Source organism: Plectropomus leopardus, chromosome 16 (genome assembly GCF_026936395.1).
Source record: "Plectropomus leopardus strain MGB_pleo_1.0 chromosome 16, ASM2693639v1, whole genome shotgun sequence".
NCBI classification, from domain to species: domain Eukaryota; kingdom Metazoa; phylum Chordata; class Actinopteri; order Perciformes; family Serranidae; genus Plectropomus; species Plectropomus leopardus.
This window is the reverse complement of record NC_142191.1, coordinates 27,544,339-27,560,077: the sequence shown is the minus strand read 5'-3', so window position 1 is coordinate 27,560,077 and position 15,739 is coordinate 27,544,339. Positions and strand designations below refer to the sequence as shown.

The 15,739-nt window shown below is 39.6% G+C and overlaps 2 protein-coding genes across 4 annotated transcripts; both read left to right on the top strand.

Moving 5' to 3' along the window:
- The first annotated feature begins 3,635 nt into the window (after positions 1-3,635).
- On the top strand, positions 3,636-6,383 carry srp9 (signal recognition particle 9). Its single transcript, XM_042503719.2, has 3 exons — positions 3,636-3,827; positions 3,991-4,059; positions 5,526-6,383. The coding sequence occupies exons 1-3, from the start codon at positions 3,756-3,758 to the stop codon at positions 5,643-5,645; spliced, it is 261 nt and encodes an 86-aa protein (XP_042359653.1). The 5' UTR covers positions 3,636-3,755; the 3' UTR covers positions 5,646-6,383.
- Positions 6,384-7,831: 1,448 nt separating this feature from the next.
- ephx1 (epoxide hydrolase 1, microsomal (xenobiotic)) lies at positions 7,832-15,722 on the top strand. 3 transcript variants are annotated; one of them, XM_042503715.2, is made up of 9 exons: positions 7,832-7,935; positions 10,330-10,524; positions 10,611-10,791; positions 10,876-11,094; positions 11,256-11,385; positions 12,499-12,713; positions 13,801-13,909; positions 14,210-14,332; positions 15,130-15,722. In XM_042503715.2, exons 1-9 carry the CDS (start codon positions 7,912-7,914, stop codon positions 15,335-15,337), a joined length of 1,404 nt encoding a protein of 467 aa, XP_042359649.2. In that variant the 5' UTR covers positions 7,832-7,911; the 3' UTR covers positions 15,338-15,722. The 3 variants fall into 3 exon arrangements, with proteins under 3 accessions (XP_042359649.2, XP_042359650.2, XP_042359651.2); XM_042503716.2 differs by having other exon boundaries at positions 7,848-8,002; XM_042503717.2 differs by having other exon boundaries at positions 7,878-8,030.
- Positions 15,723-15,739: the final 17 nt, after the last annotated feature.

The window sequence follows — 15,739 nt, the reverse complement described above, 5'->3', positions numbered from 1 at the left end:
GTCCCTGGAGGGCATGACTTATGCCAAATAAATTCAGCAAAACTGTGCATTGCTGCCACAGTTGAAAACTTTGCCAGGTTATTTTTACAAGGATTTAAAAAAAAAAAACACTACCCAGATGGCTTTTGGGAACTCCATGACAGTGCAAAAAGTCATTTTGTCATGCTGATGTCATCATGAATGCACCTCCACGTGTTTCTGTGTTTGCATACATTGTTGTATGCATGCCTAGTACGTGTGTGTGTGTGTGTGTGTGTGTGTGTGTGTGTGTGTGACATGTCTCCACCATGTAACATTATACATCACCATTACTATAATGGCACAGCAGCAAATGAAGTCAGCACTATAAGCCACTTATCCACGGAGGGACCAAAAGAGGCTTACCAGAGCCGAGGCCAACTCAAACTGTTTACCGCCAAAAATTAAATTTCTTTTTTTAGCTCAAGGGGACTCTATTCTCCTACCATCCATTATATTATTTTGATCTGAGTGCAATGCAGAAAGCATCATCATGAAAATGTTGATTAGAGAAATGACACAAAATGCACAAATAAGTGCCTTGCAGTTAATCATGTGGAACCTGGATCCACATCAGGGTTTTTTTTTGTGGTGCATTCAGACACTTTTAACAAGCTATTTAACTCTTTGAAACGTGGGCAAATTTGTTTGATTTCTTTTTTTTTTTTTTTTTTTTTAATAGAGGGAAAACACACTGAGCAACTTGGCAAGAAATGTCCAGCAAATTGCAATAAATTAGTAAGTGGTGACAAGAAAATGACCTGAAATTTAGTTTTTTTTTTAAAGGAAGGGAGCGGGGTTATATGTTTAAAATGTTGTTGTAGGAAGTAATGTAAACATTCTTTTATTTTTTTTTACATTTTTTACATAAACCATTAAGCTGTTGTGGAGATGCAATAACTGTATCATTTAAAGAAAGCTCGGCTGAACTGCTTGTCGTCTGATGTTTTGGAAGAGGATTATGAGTGGGGTTTTCTAAAAAAAAAAAAAACAGAGAGAGAAAAAAAACAGAAAAGTAAAGGCAAAGGTCATGTGATGCCAGTGCACTTTGGTTTAAAGGCTCCAGTCTGTGGAAAGGGCAGCCTGATTTTACCTAAACAAAATCAGCACTTTTAACTTTTGCAGGTGTTCAGTCGGACTTTATGTTAAAACTCTGTGTAATCAATATATTTAAAATGATATATGGAGTCACATTGGAGTGACTATGACACCGACTCCTCTCTTTTCATGCTTTTGATTCTGCAGTCTGAAATAGATGCAAGTCAGGCACCAGGGTGATAGAGCTGCGACTGACTCAGCTGATGATGAATGAGCCGTCAGCACACCACCCACTGCTCACCAGCTCTGATATTGTGACATCTAACACACTGAAGCAGTAAATGTCATTAGATCTGAAGGAGATGGAGCTTACTCTCCTGCTACACTCACTGTAAAATGCACAGGAAAATAGAGCAGCGGCCAAATGTTGCTGCAAACATCAGCCTTTGGAGTTTATCTGAGACCCTTTCATAAAAATACCTGAACTTTGTCTGCCATCTAATGTACAATCAGTGAATTACCAGCTAGAGCACTTAGTCCCATACTACTACCACTGGAAAGAGGTAGGTTACAAGATAAATTGCACATTAGGATTTTACATTTAAGAAAAAACAAAAAAAAGAGGTCATCAGATTTTAAAACAATAATGTTACATATTAATAGCAGCAAGTAGGGGAGAGTGGGGTCAGTTGGAACATTTTTGTATCAACAAAAAAAAAAGAAAAACAAATTCCATTATGGGACATGTCCACCAAGGTGTTTTTTGTTGTTTTGGGGTTTTTTTGAGGCCAGCATTTAAATATATATATATATATATATATATATATATATATATATATATATATATATATATATATATATATATATATATATATATATATATATATATACTTTACAATGGGAGCGCCTCACTACAAAAAGGATGAGGCACTGGGCATGGATGTTGCACTGAGTGCTGTCAGTTGGGCGTTTTTTTTGTTTGTTTGTTTGTTTGTTTGTTTGTTTGTATTCAGAGTGCCCAGAGTTGAAAAATGTTCAACTTTGGGTAAAAAAAAGCCACACTTGCCAAAGTCACCTTGGCCATTCAATCACAGTGGAGGAGGGACAAATATTTTACTCCGAAGATATTCTATATCATGGTAACCTGACACAGCTGAAAAACCGCTGCACCTCCAAAGCACTCTTAATGCTCCCAGCTGGGTGTTTCCCAAGAAGTGCCTGCCGTTTTCTGAAAAAACAAAATTAAAAAAACACTTTGGTGTACACGGAACCTGTGAGCACTCAGTGAAAAAACAGGAAAGAAAATATATTGATACCTGAACTAATACAGGTGTCTACTAAAAATTCATTGAGTTTTTAGAGCCCAAAATGTGAAAGTGAAAATGGATAACAGTATTCACAACTGTATCTTTTACATTAGTGTATAAACGCCTGAAAATAACAGTTGTTGTGGTTTCATTACTTTAGAATGAGCTGTTTATATCTACATACAGAGTGAGTCCTCTCCCAGGGAGTCCACCATGTTTTTTCTACAGTAGCCCAGAACGGACAAACTTAACACTGGCTCTAGATAGGGCCATTTGTGTTTTCACATTAGCCTCTGTAGTACTCCTACAGGCTTGGCATAAAAGAGAAGCTCTGCAACTTCACGTGTAGGTGCCCCTGAATCCTTCATCCTAGGCCAATAAATGTACAAGGAGTACCATTTCCCTAAATTCTGTTGGCAATGGGGGTAGAGTCAATTTGGACACCTTGTTCTAAGCTAAAAAAATCTTTTAAATTGTAAAAATTGCAGTCTAAATTTCCAGTAGTATATTTTTAACAGTATGGTCGAGGGAAATCAACAAAAGAGGCAAAAAACATACTTAAACACTGTAGATTTCAAAAATAAATAAAATGTGAGGAATAGTCCTAAAAGAGACTTTTTAGCAATTTTGAAAGCAACTGACTGTCCCAATTTTCCCCCTGTCCAAACTGACCCTGCTCTCCCCGACATACTACCAGCTGCAACTCCATGAGCTCCAACAGTGCTGCTCACATGTTAATGCAGCAACAGAACTGACTATTTGTACTAAATTATGTTGTAATAATATTTTAATATGGTACTTATATATTTTTTGTTTTTTATCTAAAAAGTAATATAAATTTTTAATTACGAAATCATCAAAAACTGCAATAAATCTGCCTTGTGTTGGAAAGTAAATATTTTTGATCAATCACTAGAGGGCGACATACAGACTTCCCCACATTAGAAACTAAAGGAATATTTCCGGTAGTGCAACTAGGCATAATTTCAAAACAAAAGTCCATCTGAGGCATGAGGTAGTTGCCGTGTCACTTTGCTGACTGGTTAATTCAACCCAAGCTATACAATCACGATCAAAAGACAGAATTGCTTTTCTGATTTTTATATAAATACGTTTGCGTGAGTGTTACAGTTAGCTGTAATGCACGGGAACTTCACCGCGTCTCTGTCAGTGGGACATGCATTTTAATTTCTTCATTCAATCTTCCTGAATTAAACTTGCCATGCTTTTGTTTTGAAACGCTGACCCGGAAACGGTTTCGTCATCGCGCTCTCTTCCCTCTGATTGGCTGTGCTCACGCTGGTGCTGATGTGGTGTTCTGAAGTTAGCAAAGCTGGTCGGCCGATTCAGACAGATTCTTTGGTTTAAAAAAAAGTTTACTTTGTTACAATAATGCCTTACTATCAGACTTGGGAGGAGTTCGCCCGCGCAGCAGAAAAACTGTATCTGACAGACCCCATGAAGGTAAAAACTCTTTATTTTGTTACCAGGTGCGCATGCTAGCTGAATAGCTTGTTAGCATAGCTCGTTAGCGACGTGGATGTGCCAGCTGCTGGTCTGATTTTTTCTCTTCAGATTCACTAGTTTAATTGGAAACCCATTAATATATTACTTGCTCTGTTTTTAGGTCAGAGTGGTCCTGAAATACAGACACTGCGACGGAAACCTTTGCATCAAAGTGACCGACAATGCTGTGGTAAGTGACATAAGGGAATGATGGTTTAGTAGAACTGTTTGTACTAAGAGAGAAACCACACAGACACTTTCTTTGCGCTCTGTACTTTTGGTTCGTGTATCACTTTGTTTTAACGTGAGTTGGTGGTGTGTGTCAATCGAGGAAGGAAATCAGTATCGATTTAATAATGTGTAGTGCGGAACCATGAGCCACTCTCAACATCTGAGAGGCTGGGTACTTTGTACTTTAAAGGTATCCAGCTGTAATCAGTAGTTTTCTGTTGATTGATGATTGATTCTCCAACTACTTATATCAGCACAACCACTCTCATGCATCAAGGCACTCAGGTTTAATTTCAACATTAGTGGGGGCTCATATTAAGTGAGGGTATTTCCCACAGGGAAATTGCAAATGTGAATCACTTAATTTCATGCATTCTGGTGAATTACTATGTACAAATGTTTGAAAAGTCTTGATTTATGTGGAGGAAAACACAAACTTTAGGTGGCATGTGTCAATTCCAACTGTAAAATGATAAAATAGACTATAATGCAGTAAGACTCTCTAGCATATTGTATTGTTTTCAGACATTTACTTTCCACTAGATCAACTTTTCTCATTAAATGTTGACTTTGCTGAGTCAACACATCTGTATTTTAATCTTCTCTTCTACGTTGTGTCTTATTTTGGGCAGTAATCACTTTAAATGTGCATATATATACTCTTCACATCAATGCTACATTCATTTTGATTTACTTACAAACCACCTGAACATTTGATTCAGTAAGATTTCTATTTATGTTCATTGCTTTCTGCACATTCAAAATATATCTCACATATCTGTGGTCCGAGAAGTTCCCCGCTGTGCACTACTCTTCATCAGAGGTGATAAACTAAAACTAATAGCCCAAAGCTACAGTCACATTTTTTCCCATAACTTTCCAAGAGGCATGGCAATGGATGTTCAAAACATTGGCAGGTCTATTTCTATCACAGCCACCACACCAGCTGTCATTATTTCCAATCAAAGGAGACGTAGGTTTGTTATGTGGTCGATAATGGGAAGGCAATCCTCTTATACGTGGGAACGGCCACGTGTGAGGATATCTGGGAGGTGATAGTCCACGATTTCAAATATCACCTCATGCGAGTGTTTGTTGCGCTGTTTTTTCCCCAAAATTGTTTCCATTAGGCTTATTTCATATTCACAAATTCAATTTGTGCACTTCGAGGGTTAATGGAAATCCACCTACAGATGTCTGACATGGGTCACTTCAAATATGTATGGGGGACATGTCCCTTGGACCCCATCTGAGATCTGTGCTGATGTGTTGAAGCATGCACAGGAGGGAACAGGTCGTGCAAGAGCAAGTGGCTCTTTTAGAATTCTGTGTTTACGATTTCTTAGTCTGTGTCAACCCAGCTGGTCAAGTTAATGTAACAGTAGCTATCATTTCCCTCATGTAGTCTTTTGTCCGTCCCCACAGTGTTTACAGTACAAGACAGACCAGGCCCAGGACGTGAAGAAGATCGAGAAGCTGCACGGAAAACTGATGAGACTCATGGTGTCCAAGGAGACGCACAGTGGCGCCATGGAGACAGACTAACATGCTCTAGAAGCGCTGACCTTCCCGAGCACCTGGACTGAGTTCAGTGGACACAGCGGTTGTTGAGAGCACAGTACCATCGCAGTGCAGTATGGAGTCTGAGAGGCGGGTGGTGTGAGATTGATGTGGCTGCCTACACTGACTTAATACAGTCAGAGATGTGACAGATATACTGTATATATTTTATTCTCAGGATTGTTTTTTTTTTTTTTAAATGATACTTTCTTCATTAGAAATCCCACCATCCTGCTGTTCCTCACCAGGCATTGTGATCACATCCCTGATGGTATTACTGTAAAGTAAGGTCAGTGTAGGCTGCTGAGAATTTTTAGGAAATGTAGAGAAGATGAGAAGAGTTGGGGTAATGTGGGACTAAAGTGTCCAAAAAGTACAAATCCTCAGCTGCAGTGGAAGCAGCTTTGGCACCTTGATATCTTTAGAGGGGCTTGCATTTATTTTCAGTTTTAAAGAGGACGAAAAGGACGGGCAATGAAGACATTGCATGTCTTTTCTATTTACATCTATGTAGCGGTGTTGGATTCACTTTCAGCACAGCGATCGTTTTTGGTTTTGTTTTTTCCTCATGGACTTGTGCCACATGAATGAAGCAGGACCTTCTGATTTCTTAACAACAGTGTGGATTTCTACAGAGAACCCCCTTCCACACCTCCAAATGCCATTTTTGTCGTCTGAAAATCATTAAGTTTCATGTTAAATAAATGTTTATTTACCCCAGTACAGCATGTACCTCTCCTGTGTCTATCTCAGTGTCATAAATATTTGACTTATTTCAGCTCAGAAGGATTCAGTCTGTTGGGAAATTACAAGGCTGAGCTATGTTCACAGGAAGACAGTTTACAGAAAGAAAAAGTTCTTTTTGAAAATTCATTTCATGGTTGAATAAAATCGTAAAAAGTTGCTTTACATTTTCCAAAAGTCCTTCAAATGTTTCTTACTATGTCACATTTTAAATTAGTTGCCATTGTGTAAAAACATTAGTCTTCATTCTATATTTTGGGTGTGTTTATTTGAAATTGCAGTTTTGGTTTGTAGTAGCCCAAACCTGACAACACCTCACAGTGTCATCCAGTCCTCATCTGCAGGGTACTACACATCCCATCATGCACCTCTAGCATTTACAGTCAGTTGTCAGCATAGACTGCATGGTTGTCAGGAATTACTCCCATTATATGCACAGAATCACAGGCAACAATTGTTAAATGCCTCAGCCACGTGACCCACAATGCAAAAGTGGCCCTCAAGCAAAGCAAGTTGAGTATCCCTGAAGAACTTCATTCACAGAGAACCCCATAATGAAAACCCAGAAATTAATTGGTATTTCAGCATTTCGGGTTCCCTCCCCTCAAAGTAAACAGGTATTTTGAATGGGTTTTTGGTCAGAAGGTTTAAATAAGGTTTGTGGTTAATACAAGCACAAGAGATTTTCACATTTGGTCTACAACATAAAATACATCTGTATTCCCTCTCACAAATTTAAAGCTTATTTTGTGTCCCAAAAAATGCTAGTTGCTAACAAAAGGCTAAATGAGACTACATATCGTCATTACGCCGAACACTAATAGCTTTGTAGACTGTAGAGTAGTTAGCTTTAGCCTAGCAATAGCTTTGTCCTCTGCCAGTTACATTTAGGCTTCAAAAGTCATAAAAGTGGTATTTAATTTTGAAGATAATCATTTTGAATAAAATGTTTTAGCATCATAAACGTTTGCTTACCTCAGAGTTTATTTTGTGCAGTAATCCAAAATGAAATGGAAAAATCCCACAGGTTTTTTGACAAGGGAACCACGTTCAAACTGGCCTACAGAAAAACATCATCCTTGGGGTATTCTCAATATGCTTTTTTTGTACTTTGATTGTAAATAAGGTGCCAGAGTGCATCAAAAAGTATCAAAATAAAACTTATTTATGTCAAAAAAATTAAAAAGTACCATGGGAGAATCCTCTGGACCCCTTATGGAGGTCCAGGCTAAGCCCCTGAAATTCCTGAAACGCCCCTGACTTACACCTGACCTGTGCGAGGCTGCTGTGACTGGATGTCAGAGATGAGTAAGGACAGCAATCATTATATTTACAGATAAATAATTATTAATGATGGCTGATTAACTGGCCCCCTGTCATTTTATAAAAGTGTCCCTGCAGCACCTCATTCATATTTCTGACGCTGTCGCTCATTAACAGCCACGCCCCCTTCACGTGAACGCGCCTGTGTCTGCAGCAGACAGAGCAGAGTTGACTGAACCTGCGGATGATACGGACGGCCACCGCGAGGGTCAGTGCAGCCAGAAAAACAAAAATATTCTGCGTATGTTGAAGTCGCTTCGTAGTGGCGTCGTCAGGTAAAACAGCTCAAACTTTCGGGCCTGTGTGAGTACTGCTGACATTTCACTCACTGCTGTATTGAGTTGGTTATTGCTCGCGACATTATTCTGAAATAGTGATGCGTTTGCTATCAGATAAACTTATTTTTGACCCAGTAAAGTTGGAAGCTGCGGTGTTCAGTTTACGATAAACGTAACGTTACGTAGCCTAACGGATTTAGCTTTTAGTAACGGTAACCTGACACCGTTACTTTAAAGTGTGAAAGTGGACTCTCGTACTTGATAGTTTGCTAGCTGTTAGTTACTTTAGCTAGCAACGTATGAAGAAAGCACCTATAAAATAACGTTAGCCACGGTGTCGCTAATACAGTCAGGCTGCAGCACACAGCGGTGTTCACACATTACAGACACTCTGTAACTAAAGTGTGAGCGGACTGTCTGCTCGTTGAACTTTATCCACAGTGATCTGTGGATAACGTTAGCGTTAAACCCTGTGCTCATGGCTGTGACAGCGAGTCCAGGCTTTTCTGTGGCAGCTCAGGATAAAAGTTTAAGTTTACATGTAAAAGGCGTGTGTAGATCAGATGACAGTGGCATTGATGGGTGTGTGTCCATGCATGAGGCTCTGCTGAATGAGAAAAGCTTTGTCATGCAGGGCTCAGTGACTGAGGGGCCTGCTCTTTACCTAATCCTGTCAACTCACCACAACAACACTATTGTTTGGCTGCTTGTTTTCTCTAAACTCATGACTAATAAAGCCATTGTGCCCCAGACTAAAATTACAAAACTGTCACAGAAAGTCACTCAGAGTATATGGAATGCAAATACATAAACAAATAAGAAAAGGAAATAAATTAATATGACTAATAAATCCATGGATTAATAAACGGGGCAAACATAAATTAATAAATACATTTTATTTATGGATTTATTTTAAGGTCATATTTATTTATTTTCTGCTATTGTTTAGTTATCGGTGTTGGTCTCAATGTTCAATTAGCTTTAGTTAGAGAAAAATATGGATTTTATCACATCTACTTTTACTTTAACAATTCTTTTTTTTATCTTCATCATGCATGATAAGGTCCTGCACTTTATCTACCAGAGGAGGGGTGAGGTTGGCTGTGACTTTTAGCTGTGAATTATTATTTTAATAGTGACCCTACCCAAAGAATATTTTTTCTTGAGCCTTGCAAGACTCAGGGCTTTGAAAGTTGAGTCAATTATTTTTTGGCAAAATTTAAACAAGACTCAAGACTCAAGTTAAACTTTTGTATAAGACGTAGAGTATAATCATTTTGAAACTTTCTTTGAGTGTGACATGTTTCAGACTGCTGGTGATTTGAAAATCTGATGATAGTTAGTTTTGTTTTGCTTCTTTTTCAGTTTCTGGCTTTAATAACTGGTGCGATTTTGTTGATTTTATGGAAAACATGCCTTTCAAATCCACCAGTGGGATTTGGGGTTAAGAGGGTATTTAAGATAAATACAAAACACAACCATTAAAGTTGTCTCAAATTACTTTAAATGTGGATTTTGGCTGAGATGTGACTTTGTAATTTATTTATTTATTTATTTATTTGTCTTGATCTTCCCTGAGGCTACAAATAGTTTTTCTTGAGCCTCACAGAGACTGGGGGAAAATGCATGACTCTCTTTTAATTTTCAAACTTGGTGTTATGATTTCACTATTGTCATGCATGCAGGAGCACGTAATTTAATATGTTTTACAGGACCTGGTCTGTGAAAATAAAATTTAAATGAGAATTGAGAACAAAGTGATTTTGAAGCCTTGTTGCGCATGATATGTTCAACAGCTGTAGGAACTTTAAAAATCTGACGTCACTTTCTGGTTTTACAGTTACTGGCTATGATTAATGCTGTAATTGTGGCAATTTTAAAGAACACAAACCTTATAAAAAAAAACAGGTAGGCAGGATTTGGGGTTCAGAAGGTATTTCAAATATATACAAAACGCAACTACTTTGAGTCCCAACACTGAGCTAAAATAAAACACACAATCCCCTTCCCAGCGCTTAAAAAATATTTGACATGCCTCTCCTGTTTTGCAACACTGCCTCCCTTGTCATAATAGCCTACAGTCCCTAAGCCAGCTACAGTTTTTAATAAAAGCCAAAGAATACTAAAATGGTGCAATAATTGTGTTGTGCAATAGCACATTTATGATAGATTACTGTGATAACAAAGAGCTTTCTCAGTTTGCCAAAATATCTCCTGGCAAATATAATTTCCCTGTAATGAGCTGATGATCTTTATCTTGTTCCACATTACTGTGTTGTCTCTGTCTGTCCCCTGTCTGGTCCTGTGTCCCTGTCCCTGCACAGACACTGAGCACCATGTTCACAGAGGTGCTGGTTGCTCTGGTGATTGGAGGACTCATCTTCTTCGTGGTTCAGAGGAGCAGGACCCAGGTTCTGAAGACAGAGGACGGCTGGTGGGGAGTCGGAGCACCACCTGATGGCGGGGAGGACGCCACCATTCGCCCCTTTAAAATCACCACCAGTGAAGAAGAGCTGGAGGTTCGATTCCCTCTTGTCATTTAAGACAGTCACTTCACAGCCTTTTCTGATGCTGCCACATGTCCTCTTTCCTCTCCTTTTGTCAGGACCTATACAGGAGGATAGACCTGACTCGTCCTGTTCCCTCACTAGAGGACAGCCAGTTTAACTACGGCTTCAACTCCCAGTACCTGCAGAGGGTGGTCTCTTACTGGAGAAATGACTTTGACTGGAGGAGACAAGTCGACAAACTCAACCAGTACCCCCACTTCAAAACCAACATTGAAGGTGAGGCTATACTGCTGACACAAAAATAAAGAACTGAAGATGTGTCGACCTCTAACTGTTCTTACTCATTGAACCGCCATCCAGGCATCGATGTCCACTACCTGCATGTGAAGCCCAAAAAGGTGCCGGAGGGATCTACTGCCATTCCTCTGATAATGGTTCACGGCTGGCCTGGCTCTTTCTATGAGTTCTATGGACTGATCCCTCTGCTAACAGAACCAGCACACCCACAAGACCTTGTGTTTGAGGTGGTGTGTCCCTCCATACCGGGGTATGGGTTTTCAGAAGCACCATGTAAAAAAGGTGAGTCTGGAATATTTTTCTGACAGACATGAGGAAATATTAATGCTTAGATGTGGGAATAAAATGAATAAACAGATCATATGCATGTGCAAGACAACTTGGAGGCAGAAACTGCTTGGGTTCATACTGCATTTTCTGAACGCGTTTGTATGTGTGAACAGGTTTTGATTCAGTTTGTGCAGCACGCATCTTCCACAAACTGATGAAGCGTTTGGGCTTCCAGCAGTTCTACGCTCATGGAGGAGACTGGGGCTGGCTGGTCACTACCAACATGGCTCAGCTGGAGCCCAAGTAAGGGACACAAGAGAAATTCCTCAACATCTGCCACACATACGTTTTATGCCTCCAGGCCGGCGATAGCCATGGCCGGAGGCAATATTTTTTTAGGTTGTTCATGACTCCACAGGCCTGTCCGTACGTATGAACATCCCATTCCTGTAAACACGATATCAAATTAAAACCTTGAGGGGATTTCTTCATATTTGACACAAATGTCCACTTGGACTTAATGGTGAACTGATTGGATCTTGGTGGTCATAGGTCAAAAGTCAAGGTGACTGTGACCTTGTCTTTCTCATTCTTGTGAACATAATATCTCAAGAGCACTTTGAGGGATTTTTTTTTTTTTCAAATTTGGCACAAACATCCACTTTGATTCAAAGATGAACCAATGAGATTTTGGTGGTCAAAGGTCAAGGTCAATATGACCTTACAAGACTATAAAACAAATATTTTACAATTCCTAGTCTAATTATGACAAATATTCCCACAAACATCTAATAGGATATAATAATGAAGTGATGACATTTTAGATCCAAAAGCTCAACTTCACTGTCACATCATAATGTTCTGCAGAAACACTTTTATTATTATTATTATTATTATTATTATTATTATTATTATTATTATTATTATTATTATTATTATTATTATTATATGTGAAGCACTGTTTTCACAGGCACGGATGTAGACTGAAAGTGCACCTTGGTGTGCAGAGGCATACAACCATAAGGCATTAAATCTAGTTTTGTAAATGCTGAATTATGTAACAATGGTGATTGAGCTAATGGTCCGGCGATTGAAGCCCCTGCCTCCTCTGTATTAGGAACTAGTTGTCTGTGGCAACATTCACAGGAAAATCAGTAGCGCACAATCTTAAATAATCTGCTCTCACACACACATTGTCAGTGCTGTGGTAACCTTTTAATCCCATCAGCTGCAGGGCGCTTTAAACGAGCTAATACAAATAAATTCACCAGCACAGTTTCAAACACAGTCTGCCAATTGCCACAGGTGCTGCCAAAGAAAACAAAACAGATCTCTGAGACAGTAACTTTAAATAAGGTATTACTATATCACAATATTGCCCTGCATTTTTTTTGCTGTTGCTTTTTCTTACCGTAGGACAATCAAAGGCCTGCACGTGAACTTTGCGCCACCCTCCAAGCCGGGGCTGACCATGGCTTTATCTATCATGCTTGGCCGTCGCTTCCCTAAGCTGTTTGGCTTCACTGACATGGATATTCAGGGTCTCTACCCCTGCATGGAGAAACAGGTGGTGGAGCCCATCAAAGAGACTGGCTATATGCACATCCAGGCCACCAAGCCTGACACCGTGGGTAAGGACCGCAGATTGTATAAAAACAATGGATGTAGCAATCGTGATGTTACCATTCGGTTTGTGAACTCCTATTTTTAAACCCTGGGTTTGGCATTTTGACCAATCCTGAATTTTGTAGCCAAATGGTGGAGCTAACGCATACTTAACCTCCTTGCTTGGTTATCATGGTGCATTTATGGTTAACTGTGATCATGCTTTTGCTAATTTTTGCTAGCAAAAAAAGATTTAAAATCATTACAACAAAATGCACTTAGTGAAAAAACTGAACATCTGACAAAATATGTAATAATAATAATAATAGCTTGGCTTTATATAGCCCCTGTCATGGGACCCAAGGCACTTTAGTGTGGCTTTTTAATAAACCAAACACTGAGCAAGACTGTTTTAGGCATCAGAAAAGTTATCTTACATGAGCTCAAAACACACCGAAATAGCAACAGTTAAGGTTATCTCCACTACTGTTTGCACTTTTCATCCAACCACTTGCTGCCTCCACAAGACAATGCAACCATATTTCAGGCATCTTATCAAAGTCACACCACCATAAAATTAGCCATTATGCTGCTATACATTACAAATCCCACATCCTCACTTCCATCAGTCCATAATCTCTGATCAGTAACTACAGTAAGGTGTTTTGCTATTCCATCAACCAGACAAAATCCAAGATTCATACCCGTTTTATTGCAGGTTAGGTCTCTCTTAAGCTTTACCTAACCCACTTTGTCGCTGTGATAGTGACTTGTCAACAAACAGCACCTCAAAGCAGCCGAGCCCTTTATAAGTTACAGAGGCCAAAACCATTTATTGTAGCAGGATGTAAACATGTTTATTTCTGCTGTAAAGTTGGGCATTTTAACAAGGGGACCTCAGTGGATTGACTCACCTATGGAGTCAGCCTCAAGTGGTCATTTGGGTAACTGCAGATTTTGGCACGTCTGTTCATTTTTCAACCCTAGAGGTTGCTACTTGGTAAGGACATGCAACATACAGAAGGCACCTTGTAACAAAAGAGTCTGGACTATTTTGTTGTTTTTGATAAACAAACCCATAACTCAAATCATTTCTGACTAACTTCTCCTCAGGTCGGGGACTGAATGACTCCCCAGTGGGTCTGGCTGCCTACATTCTGGAGAAGTTCTCCACATGGACAAGCCGGGACTTTAGGAACCTGGAGGACGGAGGACTCACCAGGTGAAAACAACTCAACAGAGTCACAGGGAGTCAGTACTGATAATTGCCATCACCACATCCTGTTCATTATCCTCTACTATGAAGATGCTGCTCCAAAATACCGAGTACAGACACGCAATACGTTCTTAATTCAGTCATTAGCAGTAGCATATATGTATTAGCAGTAGCCCCCTGGCTCCATTGTAAAATGACTCTTGCCACAGTATTGATCACATATATTCAGATACAGATTGTTTGGACACATGATGGGTGCCATTCAGTAGCCTCATAACTTTCATATGTGTGTGTGGTTTCCTGCAGGAAGTTCTCTCTGGATGACCTGCTGACTAATGTGATGATCTACTGGACATCGGGCTGCATTATCTCCTCTATGAGGTTCTACAAGGAAAACTTCGGCAAAGGCCTCGACCAGCCTCACTCTAAGTGAGTCACAGACACAGAGTTTGCCAGTTGGCTATACTGTGAGATACAAAACAATAGTATAAAATTTGAAGTCAACCAGGCAAAACCTGTAGAAGGAGTTTGTTAAAGTATTAAATCTGGAAATGGCAAAAGACAGGCTTAGATTGTTACCATGTTGACCAAAAAGATCCCTACAGAGATAGACCTATTTGCTAAAGACTAAGCTACTTTTTGTTTAATCAGAAACAGCCCCAAAACTGCTATCATCTAACTGACCAGAATCTATTTAAATCAACAGCAATTTATCATTGTAAAACACACCAAATGTAGATGACAGAAGCAAAATGAAATAAATAAAACTCAGAAAAACGGTCTTAGTTTGTCTTTCCGTTGTTCCAACAATCACCAGCTCTGATTTGGTTCAAATAAGCCCTGATTCACCCAGTTTGATGTGAAAATATGTCATCTCTGCACATGCTAGTCTGTTTCTGGCTGAATAGAAAGGATCTAACTCTTTCACAGAAGTCTGTATCTCTGTAGGGATCCTCTCCATAATGTTGTGAGAAAGGTATAATAGCAATCTGAGCCTGTCATTGGCAAAAACAAGCACTTTAAATCGATGTAAATTGACAGTGCATAAATGCCCGTAGGTGGTGACATTGCAGCCCATTTTGTGCCTGCAGCCCTCTCGCTCAATACCAGACCAATTTTTAAAAACTGGTCGTTCCTTTAGTCAATTGACGCAAAATCGTGAAAATGTGGTCAATGCTCATAAACACCAAACCTTTAAATGCTGACACATCTTTGTCTCTTCACAGGATACCTGTGTACGTCCCCACTGGGTTTGCGTGCTTCCCCAACGAGCTGATGCACACTCCCAAACTATGGGTCGAACAGAAATACCGTAAACTCCTGACCTTCACACCCATGGCCCGCGGCGGCCATTTTGCTGCAATGGAGGAGCCCCAGCTGATGGCCGAAGACATCCAGAACTTCACTAAGACAGTGGAGCAGAAAAACAAATAGTAGGTGGTGGACTGATGACAGAGTGAACTAACTAAAAGTGTAGAATGAAGGTGTTGATATGCAGATGGATTAAATAAGCAGAGAAACCGAGTAAACATGTTTTTACATAAAAGACACGTTTACAGCCTGTCAGTACCAGAAACCAGCATTCATTCATTCCTTAAACTTCCCCCAGCCTTGTAGCATTTAACAGTTTACTAAGCAGCTGCAGATGGGAGATCAGGGGGCGCTTGTTGTTATTGTGTTGACAGGCTGGACAAGGTGCCAGACATTCCTCTGACTGATAATACTAACCCTCTAACATGAAGCTACATTATGGCCTTAAACCTCTGCATTATGTTTGATTTCACTGGAGTTTTTTTCCTATTAAACTTATTCAAAACTTGTTTTTGTAGTTTAAAC

Bases quoted from the DNA above. Each gene is read 5' to 3' on its own strand.
- srp9 (XM_042503719.2), top strand. From the start codon at position 3,756: ATGCCTTACTATCAGACTTGGGAGGAGTTCGCCCGCGCAGCAGAAAAA. The intron at 3,828-3,990 runs GTAAAAACTCTT...CTCTGTTTTTAG, and splicing joins ATCTGACAGACCCCATGAAG to GTCAGAGTGGTCCTGAAATA. The intron at 4,060-5,525 runs GTAAGTGACATA...CCGTCCCCACAG, and splicing joins AAGTGACCGACAATGCTGTG to TGTTTACAGTACAAGACAGA.
- ephx1 (XM_042503715.2), top strand. From the start codon at position 7,912: ATGATACGGACGGCCACCGCGAGG. The intron at 10,525-10,610 runs GTTCGATTCCCT...TCCTTTTGTCAG, and splicing joins CCAGTGAAGAAGAGCTGGAG to GACCTATACAGGAGGATAGA. The intron at 13,910-14,209 runs GTGAAAACAACT...GGTTTCCTGCAG, and splicing joins GAGGACGGAGGACTCACCAG to GAAGTTCTCTCTGGATGACC.